General features: G+C 50.7%; 1 protein-coding gene across 1 annotated transcript in view; it reads right to left on the reverse strand.

Moving 5' to 3' along the window:
• The window catches only part of LOC121665428 (AP2-associated protein kinase 1-like), a 50,401-nt gene that overhangs the window by 4,466 nt on the left and 29,205 nt on the right, over positions 1-16,730 (reverse strand). Inside the window, exons 5-14 of the mRNA XM_042029581.1 lie at positions 16,513-16,655; positions 11,330-11,451; positions 9,869-9,950; positions 7,938-8,070; positions 6,606-6,709; positions 5,575-5,654; positions 4,087-4,241; positions 3,733-4,004; positions 3,340-3,540; positions 30-256 (exon numbers count right to left, since the gene is read on the reverse strand). Of these exons, the coding sequence (XP_041885515.1) occupies positions 30-256; positions 3,340-3,540; positions 3,733-4,004; positions 4,087-4,241; positions 5,575-5,654; positions 6,606-6,709; positions 7,938-8,070; positions 9,869-9,950; positions 11,330-11,451; positions 16,513-16,655 (1,519 nt within the window). The remainder of the gene's footprint in view (positions 1-29; positions 257-3,339; positions 3,541-3,732; positions 4,005-4,086; positions 4,242-5,574; positions 5,655-6,605; positions 6,710-7,937; positions 8,071-9,868; positions 9,951-11,329; positions 11,452-16,512; positions 16,656-16,730) is intronic.

Below are 16,730 nucleotides of genomic sequence, written 5' to 3' on the forward strand. Positions count from 1 at the left end.
TTGAGGCTGCCCCCACCCTGGGCACTCACTTGGACTTGTTGAGGCTGGCCTCGGCGGCCGCGGCCTGCAGCAGCTGGGTGGATTTGCTGGCGGGCACCCCGAACACGGCGCTGTGGGTGACGTCGCTGAGGATGCGGCGGTGCCCCGCGCGCTGCGCCTTGGGCGAGGACGGCGGGGTGAGCGAGCCCAGCTTCTGCCCCTGCGCGGGGGCCGTGCCCTGAGCCTTCTGCTGCTGCTGCTGCTGCCTCGCCTGTGCCTGCCAGGGGAGAAAAGCACAGCGTCCTTGGCTGGGAACAGCAGCCACGGGGAGAAAACAGCTCCTGCTGGAGGACCCAGCATTCGAGTCGTGGACTGGGGACAGTCCGGAGGGGAAAAAGCAGACAAGCAAAGGCATCGTGGCGGGGGGGATTTGCTGCTCTGCAGTATTTCTGCAGGATTAGTGCACAGGCAGAGACTCTCTCCCCTTTCTGTGGTGCAGCTCTGGAGGTAAAACCTCCATTAGGACTTGGCAAAGACTCGAAGCTGCTCAGGGGTAGAGAGGCTGAGATCCACAGCAGAACTCAGATCACAGAGCACAGGAGTCTTGTCACAGGAATACAGGGAGGGGGAGAAGGTGAAGGACAGTGCTGCCTGCAGGTAACGTGTGACTGAGGTCAAATGCCTAAAGGGGTGGAGGCCCTGTGCAGAAATTTTGAGCAAAAAACTTTCTCTTACGGGGAAGGAAACAAAAAGAAAGCAAGGACCACAGGAGCAACATTTGTCATTAAAATTTGGAGGAGAAAACCAGGCACATTTGGTTTAGGTGTGAGCCAAGACAGTCCAGCTACAAACCCTTTGGAAACTGCAAAAGGGTCTCCTCACGCTGATTTCATTTTTCCATTGCTTTAGTCTTCTATTACACTCACAAACCCATAAATACTTGAAATATGGTTTTGTAGTGATAAACAACAGCACCACTTGTGATTGTTTGATTTTTCACAATCTGTCTGTCAGGGAGGTATCGCTGCTGGATTTAAAACAGAAAAACTGGAATACAAGGAGCAGCAAGCTGTGCATGTTGCCTCCCCTGCCTGGGCACTGCCTCCCTGTTCCCAGGCCTTTTCCAACCAAGATGAAGGGCTTGGAAGGACCTAAGAGGGCAACAGGAGACAGTTACATGCCCAGTGTGGTGCTGAACCCCGGTGGGAGAAGGCAAACAATGGGGAGCTGTCATGCTTCTCCTCTGGCATTCCAGGCAAACTCGCTCACTGCAGAAAGGCAGTGACCTGCCTGCTCCCCATGCACCCAGCTCCTATGTAGGTCACTGCAGAACAGGACATTTGGTGCTGAGAGATAAAAGGGCAGCGCCGAAATTGCCACAGGAATGAAGGCAGAGCTTATTAAGCTGGAATCTCCCAACGTGAAAAGGTTTTGACAGGTCCTGGCCAGGTGTCTTCTGCTCAGAGACTCTGCTCTGCAGACAGCAGGCTTCACTATCATTTTTTAAATGAGCCAACCACTGTTTTTCCTTCCTGACTGCTGCAGGAGCAGAAACATGTCCAGATGTGTCCATTCTGATCAGCCTACCAGGGGAATAAGGCTCATTTTCAAGCTAGCTGATTTAATAAAATTAAGACTGTTCTTGTGCTAGCAAATCACAGCAAAGCTCTTGATTCAATGCTCCATTTGAGGCATTTCTGCTCTAAAAGGAACAGAGTAATAATGGGCATCACTCAAAACCTGTCTGCACAAACTGAAAATCTCCCAACTCCAACAAACTGACCTGCCCCAGGTCATTCACCAGAACAGGAACAAGTCCAGGAACACAACAGCTCCGAGCATATCCCCCACCCAAACCAGGGCTGGAAATGCAACAGCAGAGGGGGGGATATGGCAGAGCCCTGAGACACCTCAGAGAGCAGAGCAAACAGCTGCCCCAGCACTGCTCAGTTCATGGATTTTCGAGTTTATCAGTCAAATGAACTCCTGAGGTCACTTCCAAGGAAACTGGAGAGGGGAATTAACTGGCAGCTCACAAGCCAGCACACAAAGGGACCCTCAGTACCTTGCAATAATGGAATCATGGGATGGTGTGCGGTGGAAGGGATCTTAAAGGTCACCAAGTTCCACCCTGTGCTGTGGGCAGGGATGCCACTCGCCCCACCCAGCCCTGGACACTTCCAGGGTTGTCATCAGACACTGCCTGCTTTGCACACCTGCAGCCAGGTGCAGCACAAACACTGGCAGCCTCCTCCTGCCTGGTGCCCAGGATTACTCCTAGCACACAACCAGAGTTAAGGACACCCCTCTGAGCTCCCAGAGCCAGGGAAGAGCAGATGGGACTGCACAGCAATGGAAGCAAGAGGCACAGCTTCCTCCCACAGCCCTGCAGAGCACTTTGGCCCTCTGGCACAGCTCCCTGCCCCTCCCTGGGGGCAGCTGCCTGTTCCTCTGCACACGGACATATTTTCCATCAAGTAAAGAGCATTTATTTTAGGTGCACATTCAGATGATTAGTACAGTGGATGATTGATTTATTTATTTTTAGATACGGTGCTTTCAAAAGTGTCTTTTGAAAAGCCTCCTTCCCCCTGCATTTATTAGAAAGTTAACCCAGTGCTGGGAACAACCAGGAAGCTGTTTGTGCCTTTCCCTGAGCATCAGACAAAAGTTTTCCAAACAAGCAGCAACATAAAGTAGTTCTGGTGCCTGGTGCCCATCCTGGTGTTTAAAGTCCAAATAATGTTTCAGAGAGTTTCTCCCCTGTCTTCTATGGCAACGTGACAGGGGATGGAGAGAAGCTGCATTAAGCAGCTACTTAGATCTCCTCATCTGCTTTCTACTCATCCATTACTCATCTGCTTTCTATGGACCCAGAGCACAATTCCGGAGTCCAGCATCCTGCTGGAATGAGAAACCCAAACAACTGCACATCTCTGAGGCAGCAAGGTCAGCGCCGACATCTGTGACTCAGTAGTAACTGAGTTATTACTAATCAGGCCCCAGAACCACGGAATTGTTTGGGTTGGAAAAGGCCTCTAAGGTCATCAAGTCCAAACATTTCTCCAGATCTACCAATGCCACCACCATCCATGTCCCCAAGTGCCACATCCAGATATCTGTTAAATCCCCCAGGAATGGGGACTCCACCGCTGCCCTGGACAGCTGTGTCAGGGCTGGACAACCCTTTGGGTGAAGAAATTTTCCTAAGATCCGACCCCAACCTCCCCTGGCATCTGTGATCTGGGCTCTGTGGCTCTGAAAAGCCAGCTGAGGAGTCCCCAGCACACAGGAGCTGGCAGAGGAGCATTTGCCAGCAGCCCAAGTGCCAGTGCCCCATCCCTTCCCCCACGGCCTCACCCCCTGCTCCTGCGGCTGCGCCGGTGCGGCCGCGCTGGGCTGGGCCTGGGGCTGCGCCGGCGGCTGCTGCTTCTGCTGAGCTGCTGCTGCTGTGGTCTTCTGCTGCATGGCTGCCTGCTGGGCCATCAGCTGCTGCTGCTGCTGGTAGTAGTTCTGCATCAGCTGCTGCTGCGCGGGTGCTCCTTGCTGCATCACTGGGAACTGGGAAACAACCGCCGGGTGAGAGGTTTGAGGTGTGGTGGATGTCGACCATCATCTTGCTAGAGGACTGGGCACACACTGGAAACGCCTAAAAGCTGCACCCATTCCCCCCAAAAGCACAGGAAGCTTGCCACAAACACAAAGCTCCAGCCTCGCAGACGGGGATGTGATGAACCCGCCGCACACACCCACCTGCTGTGCCTGCATCATCTGCTGCTGCTGCTGCTGGAAGTAGGCAGCCTGCTGCTGCTGCTGCTGCTGCAGGAGCTGCTGCTTCAGGAAAAGCTGCTGCTGATGCTGAGGGGTGGCCTGGGGCTGTGTTGAGGGGACCTGGGGCTGTGCCTGGGGCGCCGCTGCTGGTTTGGCCGGGGGCTGGGCTGGAGGCTGCTGGGGGGCTGCTTTTGGCTGGGGGGTGCTGGCAGGGAGCGAGGGCTGGGCACTGCCCAGGGCAGCCGGGCCTGCAACTGGGAGAAGAACCCAAACCCAATGTTAGGTCAGTGCCCTGAGGCACACAGGGTGCAGGGACCACACAGACACGTCACTCACCCTGTGGCTGAATGGCTGCCTGGGCTGTGGCTCTCTTCCTGGGCGTCAGGGCTGGCTGGATGGGCAGAATTCCAGGGTTGGGCTGGGTCTGTCCTGCTTTAGGTCTCTGGCGGGGTGCTATGGACGTTTCTGTCGTAGGGATGGGGTCTGTGAGCCTGTTAAGGAAGGAGAAGAAGGAAGGACAGTGAGCACAGCCTGGGAATTGGGCAGCTGGTGCACAGAACACACAGCAGGATTAAACACTCACACACACTTCAGCTGTGTGTGACTGACAAAGGTGAAACGCTCATGAGCACCCAGACACACCAAGCACAGTAAAACCTCCTGGATGCATTCACAACAACTAATCCAACACTGTCGTTCTGACTTCTCTGCCAATCGTGGCATCTTCTCCTGGTGGACAGCTGGGACTTGTCAAAACCACTCAACTTATATTCAACTATTTCTTACAACATATTGCTTGAATCCACTCAGACTTCTGAATGAGCACATGAGGGACACAAATCAGCTCATGAGCAGCTGGTACCTTTGGGCAGAGTTGTCTAAATTGCCATCTTTAGATGTACTTTAACTTTGGTACACTCCAGAATCAGGTCATTGAACTCTTCTGATCTCTGCTCAATGTTTACTGAGCTCCAAAAATGCACAGCAAGAGAGAGGAGCAGCCACCCCCCCAGCCTTCTGTGAACACTGTGGTTTGTAGATACCAAACTGCTCCTGATAACTAACGAACCTGATACCAGATTGTTTCTGGTAGCTGACAAACCTGACTAATGGGAGAGTAACCGTGCTCAGTTATGAACACAAGGACAGACTCCTGGGACTGCCAGACAGGGCACATCCCACTTCAGACCAGGTTTGTCCAGCAGAACTAAGAAATCTCAATTACAGAGCCACAAGCAGAGCAAGCAGCAGCAAGAGAAAACCCACAGCACTACAGTGGGTCAGGCAATTGGGCTTTTGTGTTTTCCCCACTGAAATGACAGGACTCCTGCAGAAATCACAGCAGTTTTGTGCAGTACCCACGGGGTCAGGTCATGGTGTGCCGAGGGTCAGACCCTGCTGCAGTTTCTCAGCAGATTCCTGTTCTCTGGGCTGATCCCAGGCCCACTGCAGCAGCTGCAGTTTCTCTCCTGACTCTGCTCTCAGGTACTCCCATGCTCCTGATGGACACACTGGATTCATCCAAGTGCCAGAACTCCGAGTGCTGCTCTCAGGCAGAGCCTTTGGGATGAAGAGCTGCTGAGTCCTGCTGAGCAGCGCCCAAATCCCACCTCCCTGCAGACAAACTCCCCCACTGTCTGCATCTGCTGCCTTTCAGATCCACGAGCTCAGGGCTATTCCTGGCACTGGAGAAACCCCAGGACCGCAGTGTTTGTCCCCATTTGGCAACTCACGTCCCCAAGGAAGCAGCTAAATACACCTTTGCTAATGAACAGCAGAGACAACAGGCAACAAAAGAGGGCAGTGAAAAGCAGGTGGGCTTACCTGGCCTTTGGCTGACTCTTCTTTGCAGCAGCTTCACTTGCTTTAACTGGGTCTGGGAGTTTCGCAGGGATTGGAGAGTTCTGCAGATCCCAAAACCAACCAATTTAGTATTTTGAGGGCAGAAAACCGAGTCAGAAATAATGTGCAAAAACATCACAATAAAACAGGGAGACCTGAGGATTCCCAAAGCCATTATTCCTCATGCTGGACACATAAACACCTCAAAGTTCATGTCATGGGGAGACATAGCTTGGAAGGGTCTTTACAAAGGAAGAAAAGAGGGCTCAGCTTTTTGACCATTGAACATGGAACATGAACACAAAGCTCCACAGCACAACCTGGGCATTTTTAAAAGACAAGCAGGGGACAGTAGAGACAAAACTTACTAATGATGCTATAAAAACACATGAATAATAATACCCAAACTATCTCTTATTCATAAAGACCATAAATAAGCACCTGAACATGTGGAAAAAACCCTAAGTTTCTATTTACGTAGAAACAACAAAATAAAACGTCTGTCACAGGCGTCCATAACAACATAAGAAAATAATTGTCAGCTCTATTTTTCAGCTGAAGTCTCTAAAGACACACTAAGAAGGGGCAGATGGTTGTGTAAGGTCTGATGCAGCTCAAATGCCAAGTCCCAGCCAACAGACCCAGAACTGTTGCGTTTAAACCCAAGTGCAGGCCAAATTACACATGCTATGATGAGCATGCCTGGAAATCAAATTGGTTTCCCAAGCATGGCCTAATTTTCCATGTTCACATGCACAAGATCTCCTGGTTGGCCTCACACTGGTGACTGGGTGAGGAGGTAAATCAGAGACAAACAGAAGTAAGTACCATGAGAAACCCTGATTCCTGACCCAAAGAATCCAAACCAAACTGTGCTGTTACAAACGAACAAGAAAACCCTCCTAATTACAGAACTGGGCAACAACCAACAGAATTGAGCCAAATGCTCAATATTCAGCAACTGCCTCCCCAGCCCCTCCCAGAGCCCCCTGAGGCCACTCCTGTGTGCTCACCTGGACATTCTGCACCGGGCAGTCCTTCTTGGCCAGTTTGAATGCAAAGTAGGAGACCTGATAAATGTCAGGTCTCTTATCGGGGTCTGGCTCAAGCATATACCCTTGAAGAGACAGAGATGCTGAGATCAGAGCAGCAGGACACACGGATGCAGGGCAGCCAGCTGTGGCAGCACATCAGACTTGATACAACAAAGGACTTATTTGTGCTAAGGGTGGGGAAGCCCTGGCACAGGGTGCCCAGAGCAGCTGTGGCTGCCCCTGGATCCCTGGAAGTGTCCAGGGCCAGGTTGGACAGGGCTTGGAGCACCCTGGGACAGTGGGAGGTGTCCCTGCCCATGGCAGGGGTGGCACTGGATGGGCTTTAAGGTCCCTTGCAATTCCACGACTCTGCATTTGGTACAACCAGGTGCTAACAGGGTGTCCTGTCTCCTTCAAAGCACATGGTCAGTGCAGGCTCAGCAGGGCTGGGCTGACCATGGGCTCAGCTAGGAACAGGGCAGGACAGTCAGGATGGACCAGGACATATTTTCCAACAGAGCTGTGACCTGCAGCTGCTACCGAAGCCTCTGGGGCAAGGAGGGGAAATGCTGCCTGGTCAGGGAATAGCCTGGGGTGGGACTGGGCCCCTCCAAGTGAAGCCACAGGAAAAGGGCTTGATCCAGCCCCAGTGTGTCAGCAGGGCAGGAAGACAGGGCAGCCACAGGCACCACTGTAGATACCCCCACATCAGCAAAGAAAATACCAGCCTGCTCTGCAAACACATCCAACTCTGTGTGAGTCAAGACTGTGGCTAGGAAAAGAAAAAAAAATCAAAAGCTTTGCTGGAAACAAGAGAGCTGTCCCAGCTTTGCCAAGAGTAGTGCATTGTACACTTAATTACACATTCACTCTAGTCAGTGGGATATTTATAAATCATTTCAGTTCTGTTTCCCAGTTCACAGAAGATGAATTCTTATCACTAGCCTAAGTCACTGTGGTCTTTTCAGTTCCTTATCCAAACAGATTTATTACTGCAGAAATACGTTTCTGCATAAATAGGCTTATTGTGCAAGTTTCTGTAGGACTCAAACCAAACGGTTGTCTGTGTTCCTGCCTTTCCACAGAGCTCACTCCAGCCTGGCCAAACAGAAATCTCTTTGTCATGACTGTCTCTCCAAGAGTGATCTCCTAAGCTACCAAAAAGATCACTTTAACCACCTCTGTGTGCAAGCAAGCCTCTGAAAAGGAGAGAAAAACTGATGTTTTTACTGTAGGGGCAGGGGATGTAAGACCAAAACCCCTGTGCTGTTTTGGGCCTGTCCGTCAGTCACAGCACCGCCAGACACTCACGGATGAGGCAGTGCATGTCCTGGGAGTGCCGGGAATTGTCTGGAATGGTGAAGTTGCCATCACAAATGGCCACCTGGCTCTCCCCGAAGGGCAGGGTGAAGTAGCACAGCTTGTACAGCAAACAGCCCAGGGCCTGCAGAGAGAGAACAGGGCAAGGATTCACCAAACTGAGGCAAGCAGGGCACGGCAGGCAGCAGGAGGTCTGCACCAACGCCCTGTGAGGGACCTGAGACAGGCACAGCTGCAGGGGAAGATGAACACATGCAGAGCTCTCCCTCGTTAGGCTGAGCCACTGATGCGGGGGATTGTTCATCATCGCGCTCCCCACGGCTCCGCGGAGCGCAACCCTTGGTGCCATCGAACAGGCAGAGCCCTTCTGCCACACGCTGGGAGGAAAGAGCAAAGGAACAGCACAAATAAATGGCAACCATCATCGTTAATACATCCATTCTCACAAAGAGAAACCCAAACTGTTTCTAAGATTAAGTTCAAACAACCTTTCAACTGCTATAAATAAATGCCAGGCAAGTACAGCTCATTCTGCAGGCTGCCAGGTTCTACCACCCTTGCCTCTACTGCCACGCTGCTTTTGGCAGCAAGAACCAGCACCTATTGCAAAATAAAACAGTTTTTGCACAAAGGACTAATTATGAAACACTGCCCCGATCTCAGAGGGGGGAGCAGGAAACATTTCCTAATCCTAAGAAACTCATCATCAGCTCATCCCTTTTGTCACAGGGTTTCACAATGAAATTGCACTCTGGTTTAAAATAACCTTGATAAGATTTAAGAGAAAGGGAGGTTGCCAGCAGGACAAGCACTGGAACAGGCCTGGAAGCTGAGGCCCCACTTTGCTCACCACCACACACTGCTCCAAGTGTCACTGGAACAGAATTCCTGCCACGCCAGGAAGAGCAGAGCCTTTGGATCTCCCCCTTTCCACACTATCACAGGAAGGAGTGCAAATCCTGGTTCTCCTCTGGCTGCCTTTGAGGCCCTGTCCTTTCCCACTGTCACAGCTCCACTCCCCTCTCCACTCCCTCCAGGCCAGCAACCCTGCACAGTGCAGGGCTGATCCTACAGACCCCAGTGAAACCCGCTCCCACAGGAGCTGCTGCTTCCCCGGGGCCAGCCAAGCTCGCTGAGGACACGAGACTCTCTCAGCAGATGTCACACCAGCAATTCTCCCTCTTGTAGATGCAGAACTATTGGAGATACACCAAAACTCTCTTTTTCTGCTTCTGCCATGTTACTTCCTAGCTCAGGGCTCCAAAAAACACAAAACAAGCTCCCAATTAGCATTTTAAACGCTTTTAAACACGTGCTGCATTGCCAGTGCACTCCGAACAGCACAGACTCTTTTGAACCTCTGTCCCACCCAGAGGAGCCTTTCCCCCTTGATCAGGTTAGCCAGGCCTGGATTCTATCACAGCTGGATTTTGTTCTCACCACGAAGAGCATAGCAGGATTGCCCTGATCATCAGAAACAGTGCAGAAGTTTGGCCTTTGGCCAATTTGACAACTCAGCCCTGTGTTACACAGGATCAGCACACTGCTGCTGCTGGGGGCAGGGCCATTTTCTCAGGTTTCTACCCAATTCTGACCAGAACTTTGATTTCACACACTAACTAAGCCCAGGCACAATGAGCCACAATATCCTGAATTTTCTGGTTTAACTCTTTAAGATATGAAATCACATTTTCCTTCTTCAGCCCTGGAGTTTCATCTATCTCTAAATGCAAACCACACAGGAGGAGTACACACTTCTTCTCCACCAGCCTCCCTGCTCAGCAGGAACTCATCAGACATCATCAGAGGAGCTCTTCATTCAGAAACTGTCCAGGCTCTTAGAAAACGAGGGCAGCCCCGTCTCCCTGCCATGGCAATGGCAGCAGCCTGGCTGGAGGATGCCCAGTGGTTCCCATACGTACCCATATGTCTGCTTTTGTAGTGATGAGTTTGCCACTGTATAGGTTGACCATCTCTGGTGCTCTGTAGGATAACGTCGTGTACCTGCAGGGGAAGGTGGATCAGGGAGTTCAAAAGGGGTGTATCAGGTATGTCATATTCCCAAATAATTCAAAATTCACTCTTTCCCTATTCATTTTAGGGAAAGGGATGCTAAAGATATCTGTCGGAAAAATCTTCTAACAGCATCACCTGCTACACACCTCAAACAATAAAACATCCCTCAAACTGCCCTGGGAAGCCAAAATAGTAATCACAGTACTTTCTAAAGCACAGAACTCACCACAAAACTGTACAGTCATTTTAAGAACCAGAACAGAAACATTCAAGGATTCAAAGCATTAACAAGGTCAGTAATCAAATGTCCTCTGCAGTGCCCTCACTGCAGGGCTGTGGCCAACTGTATTACAGAGACTGTAACTGGATATGTGGCTCCTAAAAAGCAGATTTCCACTCCTGCTCAGAGCCACTGTAAGCAAGGGAAGGGTCCCTGTGTGCCTCAAACTACAGGCTCACCCTAACAACAACCAGAAAAGCTGGAAACTGCTCCACAGATTAGGAGGCTCTTCTGACAAGAAGCAGGTCTGTCATTTCTGCCTGCTGCTTACCCTGACCACAGGAGAGCTTTGCCAAAGGCAAAGGTTTTGTAGGCTTAAGTGTACAAATAGGGCATTCCAAGGGGACTGCAAAGCCGGACTAGGAGCACTCTGAAAACCCCAGTCAAACAAATCTAGGAAATCCAGGCAGGTATAGCTGAATCACAACAAGGAGAGGCATCTGTACACATTTCCAACTAGCCAGAAAGTTGTTATTAACAGGAGTGGCAAGTTTGCAGCAGTGATGTTAAAACTAAAGCAAGGCCAAGGCCCTGGGGTGTGCTCCACGCCTGATCCAGGCCACCGAACAGCAGGCGAACCCCCCTTCCCAAAAAGCACCAAGGGGCACCAGAGATGCTGCCACGGCAGCTGGCAGTGCATGGGGCAGGAGGAGGAGCTGGGTTAAACTCCCCCAGGACCTGACACTTCCCATGCAGAGCGGGGATCAGCCCCAGCCAGGGCCCGGATCCGCGGGGAGCGGGAGCTCAGGGCGGATGGGACTGTGCCATCCCTGTCTGGAGCTCAGAGAAGCCAAGACAGATGAAGGACAGAGACAGCCCGACCCTGCACAGGACAGAACAGGTCACTGCCTCGCCGAGGTGGGGCTGCTTCTCTGCATTAATCTCACTCTTCCAGGTCCAAAGCAATTACATCAAGCTCAATTTATTGTTTCACCTTCCCCCGGGCACTCATTCACCTGCAGCAGACACTGCCATGCAGCACAGCCAATCTGCTGCAACAAGCTGAGCAAAATTAATCCCAGCACAAGAAAAATTACCCTTCACATATACAAACTGCAGCTGAGTGTAAAAGGCAAAGCACACTTACTTCTTGATCTCCTCCTCGACCGCATTCACCCCTTCTGTCTGAGGGTTCTGGAATTTGTTAGTAGCACTTCCAAAGTCACACAGGACGTAGTGGCCACGGTCATGCAGCAGGATGTTTTCAACCTGGGAGCATCACAGACAGACACAGAACCACTCAAACAAAAAAAATATCCAGGGTTTGGTTCTTTTTTCAGATGAGTCAAGGTTTTAAGTGCCTGAAGACATATCAGACACATCTGACACTAAAGCCTAATGTGACAGCAAAGAAAACAGGCATCAAAACTCTGTCACATCTCCTAAAATAGAAGTCAAATCATGGAAGCACAGTTGTAACACTGCCTTCCATCCTGCCACCCCTCCCTTCTCCTCCTGCAAGCACATTTCTCTGCCTTCTGTAAGACGTCAGGACAAGAACTGTGTCCCAGTGCCTTTGGAGCTCAACCTTCCTGAGCTACTGTGCCCCTGGTCTGGCATCTGAACTGGGGACAGGAAATCCAAGCTGTCCCACCTTTACAAAGGGCTGTAACTCCTCACTGTCTGTGGGGCAGAGGGGAGGCAAACAAATAACACACACACTTCCATACTTTAGGAAATTAAAACACATCTCCAGGTCTTTGCCTGCATTTTACCTGTCCCTGAGGGTCTCACTCAAAACAAACCTCAGCTCATGCTCACTCTTACTTGCTTGTTCTCAGAGTCTGCAGTCCCTAAACAGGGGCTGTAGCAGCAGAGGCTCCCCCAGACTGCTGAGAAGACCCCTTTCTTTCAAATATTATTTGGTACCTTGAATCAGGCAACAGAAACAAATGCTGAAACAAACACCTGGGACAGCTGAAACAAAGAGAAGCAGCAGAAACCTTCTCCTCAACAGTCACAACTGTGCATTAACAAAAAATCTACCTTGCACGCACCTAAGAAAATTGCCTGTTTCAACACTGACTTAAAAAGTGTAAAACCCTGTGTTCAGATCTTTGCTTTGGCAGAGCATCCCTTGTTCCAACTCCTCATCTGTGCAGCAGCATTAACAGCATGTTCTCTCGAGGGAACACACAATTCTTCATGTCTTTATCTTCAATCAGTGTCAAACGCTCAGATGCAACAACGAGATCAAACATACTGCTCATACAGTTCAAAATAAAAAAAATCACCACATAAGTGTTTGCTAACAGAACCCTTTGGAAGCAGAGCTCCCCATCGAGGATGGTCTTTACAAGAAGGAAAGAAAAAGAAGGAGTCAGCATTTTAAGCACCAGAAAATGCAGCCGAATTAGAGCAGCTGAGGGGGAGAATGTTGGCTTGAAACCAAGGGTTAAACATCCCCCCTTCCCCCTCTGCCATCCATCTGCTTTGAATAAAGCACTGCACACAGATGTTCTTCCCCAGCAGATCAACACTGGCAGTGTTATTCCCTGCTCCCTGCAAATACTCCTCCAGCATTTCCCCAAGAGTCCTCCCACGTTATCTGGCTGAGAAGTCTGAGGTGATTTTTCACTGAAACACCCTGTAAGGTTTGTTAAACATCAGCACAGGACTACCCAACAACCAGGTTTGAGCAGCAAATGCCAGGAGAAGGAAAAAATAAACACAGCAAAAGAATTACTACTACCCACTGCCAGGCCAGAGAAAAGTGTCTTTAAAAGGAGTATGGAGGTGTCTTCTGGTCAAACACTCAGAAAACTGCACTCCAGCTTCCAGCACGGCTGAGCACTGGTAACTCTGGCTGCAGCCTTTGACACACCCAGCACGGTCAGATTTAGACCCCAAACAAAAGACCTGAAAGGAGATGATCAGTTGTCTGAAGTTTTGCTGGTTACAGAGTGTAGTTAGCGTCAGTCTTTCCAAAATAAATGCTGCTTTGCTAGAACAGAACCAACGTAATAAAAACCACTGCAGAGTAATAAAAATCACTGTGCTGGGCAGGGATGAGGGCAGAGGTTTTCTTTAGCTGACAGATTCAATACCTGTGACCCTCTCCTGAGAGCAACGGCTTCAAGACCAGTGTTCCTGAGCTCAGGTAGTGATCTGGGAGGGATGTGTGACCAGGGCACACTTCCTGGCTGCTTTGCAGCACTGCCAGGTCTCTTCAGAGATGTTTCCACTTCCCTTTCTCCCCCGGCACCGCTCGCTGTTGGCCTTTGAGAGCCGATGCAGTGTTTGATGGCACAGAGTGAGATCCACACGGCGCTGACTGATTTTGGCACAGGCACACTCCTGCCATGGCCAGCACGAGGGTGTACCATGAGCGAGGGGACTGAACAATTTCACACATCACACTCGACAGATCCCTCCTAACAAATTCAAGGCTCGTTGGTGGCGTCAGGGCAAGACTTGGCATTGCAAAGAGAGATGGAAGGCAGTGAGATGACAACAGCACAGTGGGACTGTCTGATCACAGCAGGGCTACACTGTGAGGGCTCCTGCTGGAATAAAAGCAGGAGAAACTACATCCTCATCCTGAGAGGACAACTTCTGGGCAATGCAGAAAGTAGGGAAAGGAAGGAAGAGGTTTGGATCAACAGCATCCTCTGGGTTGACTGACACAGTTTTTGGGTGTGTTCTGCTGTGTGTCTGCTACAGAAAAAATCATCCTCTCGTCTGCCATCCAGTCACCTGCTCCTGCAGCCAGGTGGGTTCAGACCAGCAGAAGCACCACGCACAGAAATGGGAGACCTCTCCCTGCAGAAATCAAAGCTGGTCCTAAGACCGTGCTTTGAACAACACGAGCTATGGGATGTGAGACTGGAAAGACAAGGCTCAACATGGAACAAACCATGCAAACAACTGCCACCAGGTGTGGGGTAGTTGTGTAAATGTTAGCATCAGCCCTAGGCAGATTTTTCCCTCCCTAAAGCCTGCTCCTCTGGGGTCTGACAGGTTTAGTTCTTATATAGATCCCAACTTAGCAGCAGAGACTTCCCAACCACATGATAACAGACTGCCATAAGGTTTGGCCATTTGTTCTCTGCTGTGAAAAGGCCCAGCCCAAAGATACAGGAATTGTTCTTATTCAGAGAGGAGTAAAAAAACAAACTCCCCAGGGACTGTCCTGCAGCAGCAATGGCCTTTGAACCCTGAGGGTGAGGAAAATACCTGCAAGAACAAGCACAGGCAACCACTCAAAGCAGACCTACTGCCAGCAGGCTGCCTCTGCCCGACAGGGTCCAGGCTGGGGCACAGGCAGCGCACGAGGGCCTTCCTCGTTTTTAGGAAAAAGCAGCATCAATATACACCTGGTTTGTGGCAACCAAAGCACACGAAACGAAACATCACAGCCTGTACTGCACAGCAGGCAGTGACATAGCACCTGAATCAACCACCAGCCCAGGAGGGGTCACCTGAACACACCCAGGGGTGACACAGGATCTGTTTGTGGTCCTTACTCGCAGTGCCACGTCCCCTTCTGCCTACAGACACGCTGGGTAAAGGTGCTGCTGTCCCCAGCTGCTGGCCACTTCCCACCAGCTGGGGACTGTGCCAACAGGAGGCTGTTCTGCTTCAGGCAAAGCCTCTGGGTTAATTCAAAATCAGAGCCAGAGGCCACTGAAACTCCTCTCCAGCTGCACTTGTCTGAAAGGGCTGAAAGCTCATTCACAGCCTCCCTTCTGCTGGCAGAGCTCTCTGGGCAGGAACCTCCAGCACCAGAGCAACATCAAAGAGCTGGAAGGCAAAAAAGGCCTCCAAGCCCCAGGCAGCTGCCTGCAAAGTCAACATCTGCCCCCTCTTCAGCAGGGTTACAGTCACCCCAAGAAAACACCTACACATGTCCCTTCTCACACCCAGAACTTGTACAAAACTTCTCTGGCCCTTAATCTCTCCTGGCTTTGCAACTCCCCCTCGACAATATTACATTTTAACACAAAGTCAAAATACATATAAATATTAATTCTGTGTTAGTACTTAGACCCCCAGAGGTCGCCATGACAGAAACAATACACTACTCAAGCAGAAAACTTCTCCAACTTCTCCAAAGAGCCAACTCTGACTCTGGGCACAGCTTACCAAGAGTCAGGCCTTGCAAAACCTCCCCTGACCTAAGCAGGCAACAGTGGGCTGGACACCAGCCCCAACAGCCCATTTCAGCTGCAACCCAGGGCAGAAAGTAACACTCCAGATCAACTCACTAATCCAGCACAGACATCCCAGATTTATTCCCCTGCAACACACTGAGTTCATTCTTTATCAGACCCCACAGGGATTCACCAAAAAGGTAAGGGCAGGGGTTAATGTCAGCTGGGGAGGTTCCTGTTCCTCATCCTCTCACCCCAGTTTTCCTGACTTATACAAACTCCTGCAAACTGCCCACAGACTTCAAATCCAGGACTCAGGCTGGTAAGAAATCACCCATTTCCCCCAGAAAGAGACACAGGAGTTGTTTCTGTATCCAAACCAACTGAGCAGTGGCATCACTGTCATTTCAAACATGCCAGAGCACACCAAACCCTGAGGATTTCTTCCCTGCTCTACCTTGCTCTCCGTGGTACACGTGGCATCTTCAGTCCCTGTAAAACAATGGCCAGTGGCACAAACAAACATCTGTGAGGGCTCTGAAAATAGAACCTGCCCCACAAAGCACATCTGAATTTCAAATGCACACAGCAGCCTCCTTGGCTGAATGTTTCATTCCGGCACTTTACGAGCTCGTGGAGAGCAAAGGGAACATCTTTTTGTTTGCTTGATTACAGGCGTGGGATTTTTCCCAAGCTGTCCCTGCTGGCCCAGCTCTATTCCCAACTAAGCACACAGAGTTTTACAACACACTTTCATGGTCAGAGCTCCAGAGGCCACTTCCAAAAGCTCCTAAGGATTCCTGCCCCAAGGCCAACACTTCTCAAGGGCTCCTTTCCATCTGGGTCCAGGAAACAACATCACAGCACACTTTTTGTGAGCTACCTTCAATAAGCAGTGCTTCAGGTCACTGTGAATAATTCATCAGGTACATTCTGGCACGTGTGCAAGCCAGAATTATTCACAAACATTTGTGTTTAAGTAGATCTATAGATGGCAAACATATGGTAAGCAGCACTGAGAGGCTCATTTCTTTTTTTATCTTCCAGCAGAGAGGTGTGTTTATGCCCACTTTCCCTCACTACTAGCAAGAGAAGCACAGCACTGGGGCGTGGGCAGCTGGCAGACACAGCGAGGAGGATGCAGCCTCACTGCTGCACCCCTGGAGCCAGAGCTCACCTTCAGATCCCTGTGGATGATGGGAGTCTTGCACTGGTGCAGCCTGGCCACGGCCTCGCAGGTGTCGCAGAAGATCTGCAGGACCTCGCTCTCGGTGAAGCCGGTCTGCAGGCGCTGGTTCATCAGGTTCACCACCTGCCCCCCTGGCAGGGACAGAATCACAGCAGGGACAGTGAGCTCTGGCCATCCCAAACCCCAGCACACACAGAGTGAGCTCT

The sequence above is a fragment of the Corvus kubaryi genome, unplaced genomic scaffold (assembly GCF_017639235.1).
Source record: "Corvus kubaryi isolate FWS band 111438036 unplaced genomic scaffold, C.kubaryi_AGA036_p1.0 37326, whole genome shotgun sequence".
Taxonomy (NCBI): Eukaryota; Metazoa; Chordata; class Aves; order Passeriformes; family Corvidae; genus Corvus; species Corvus kubaryi.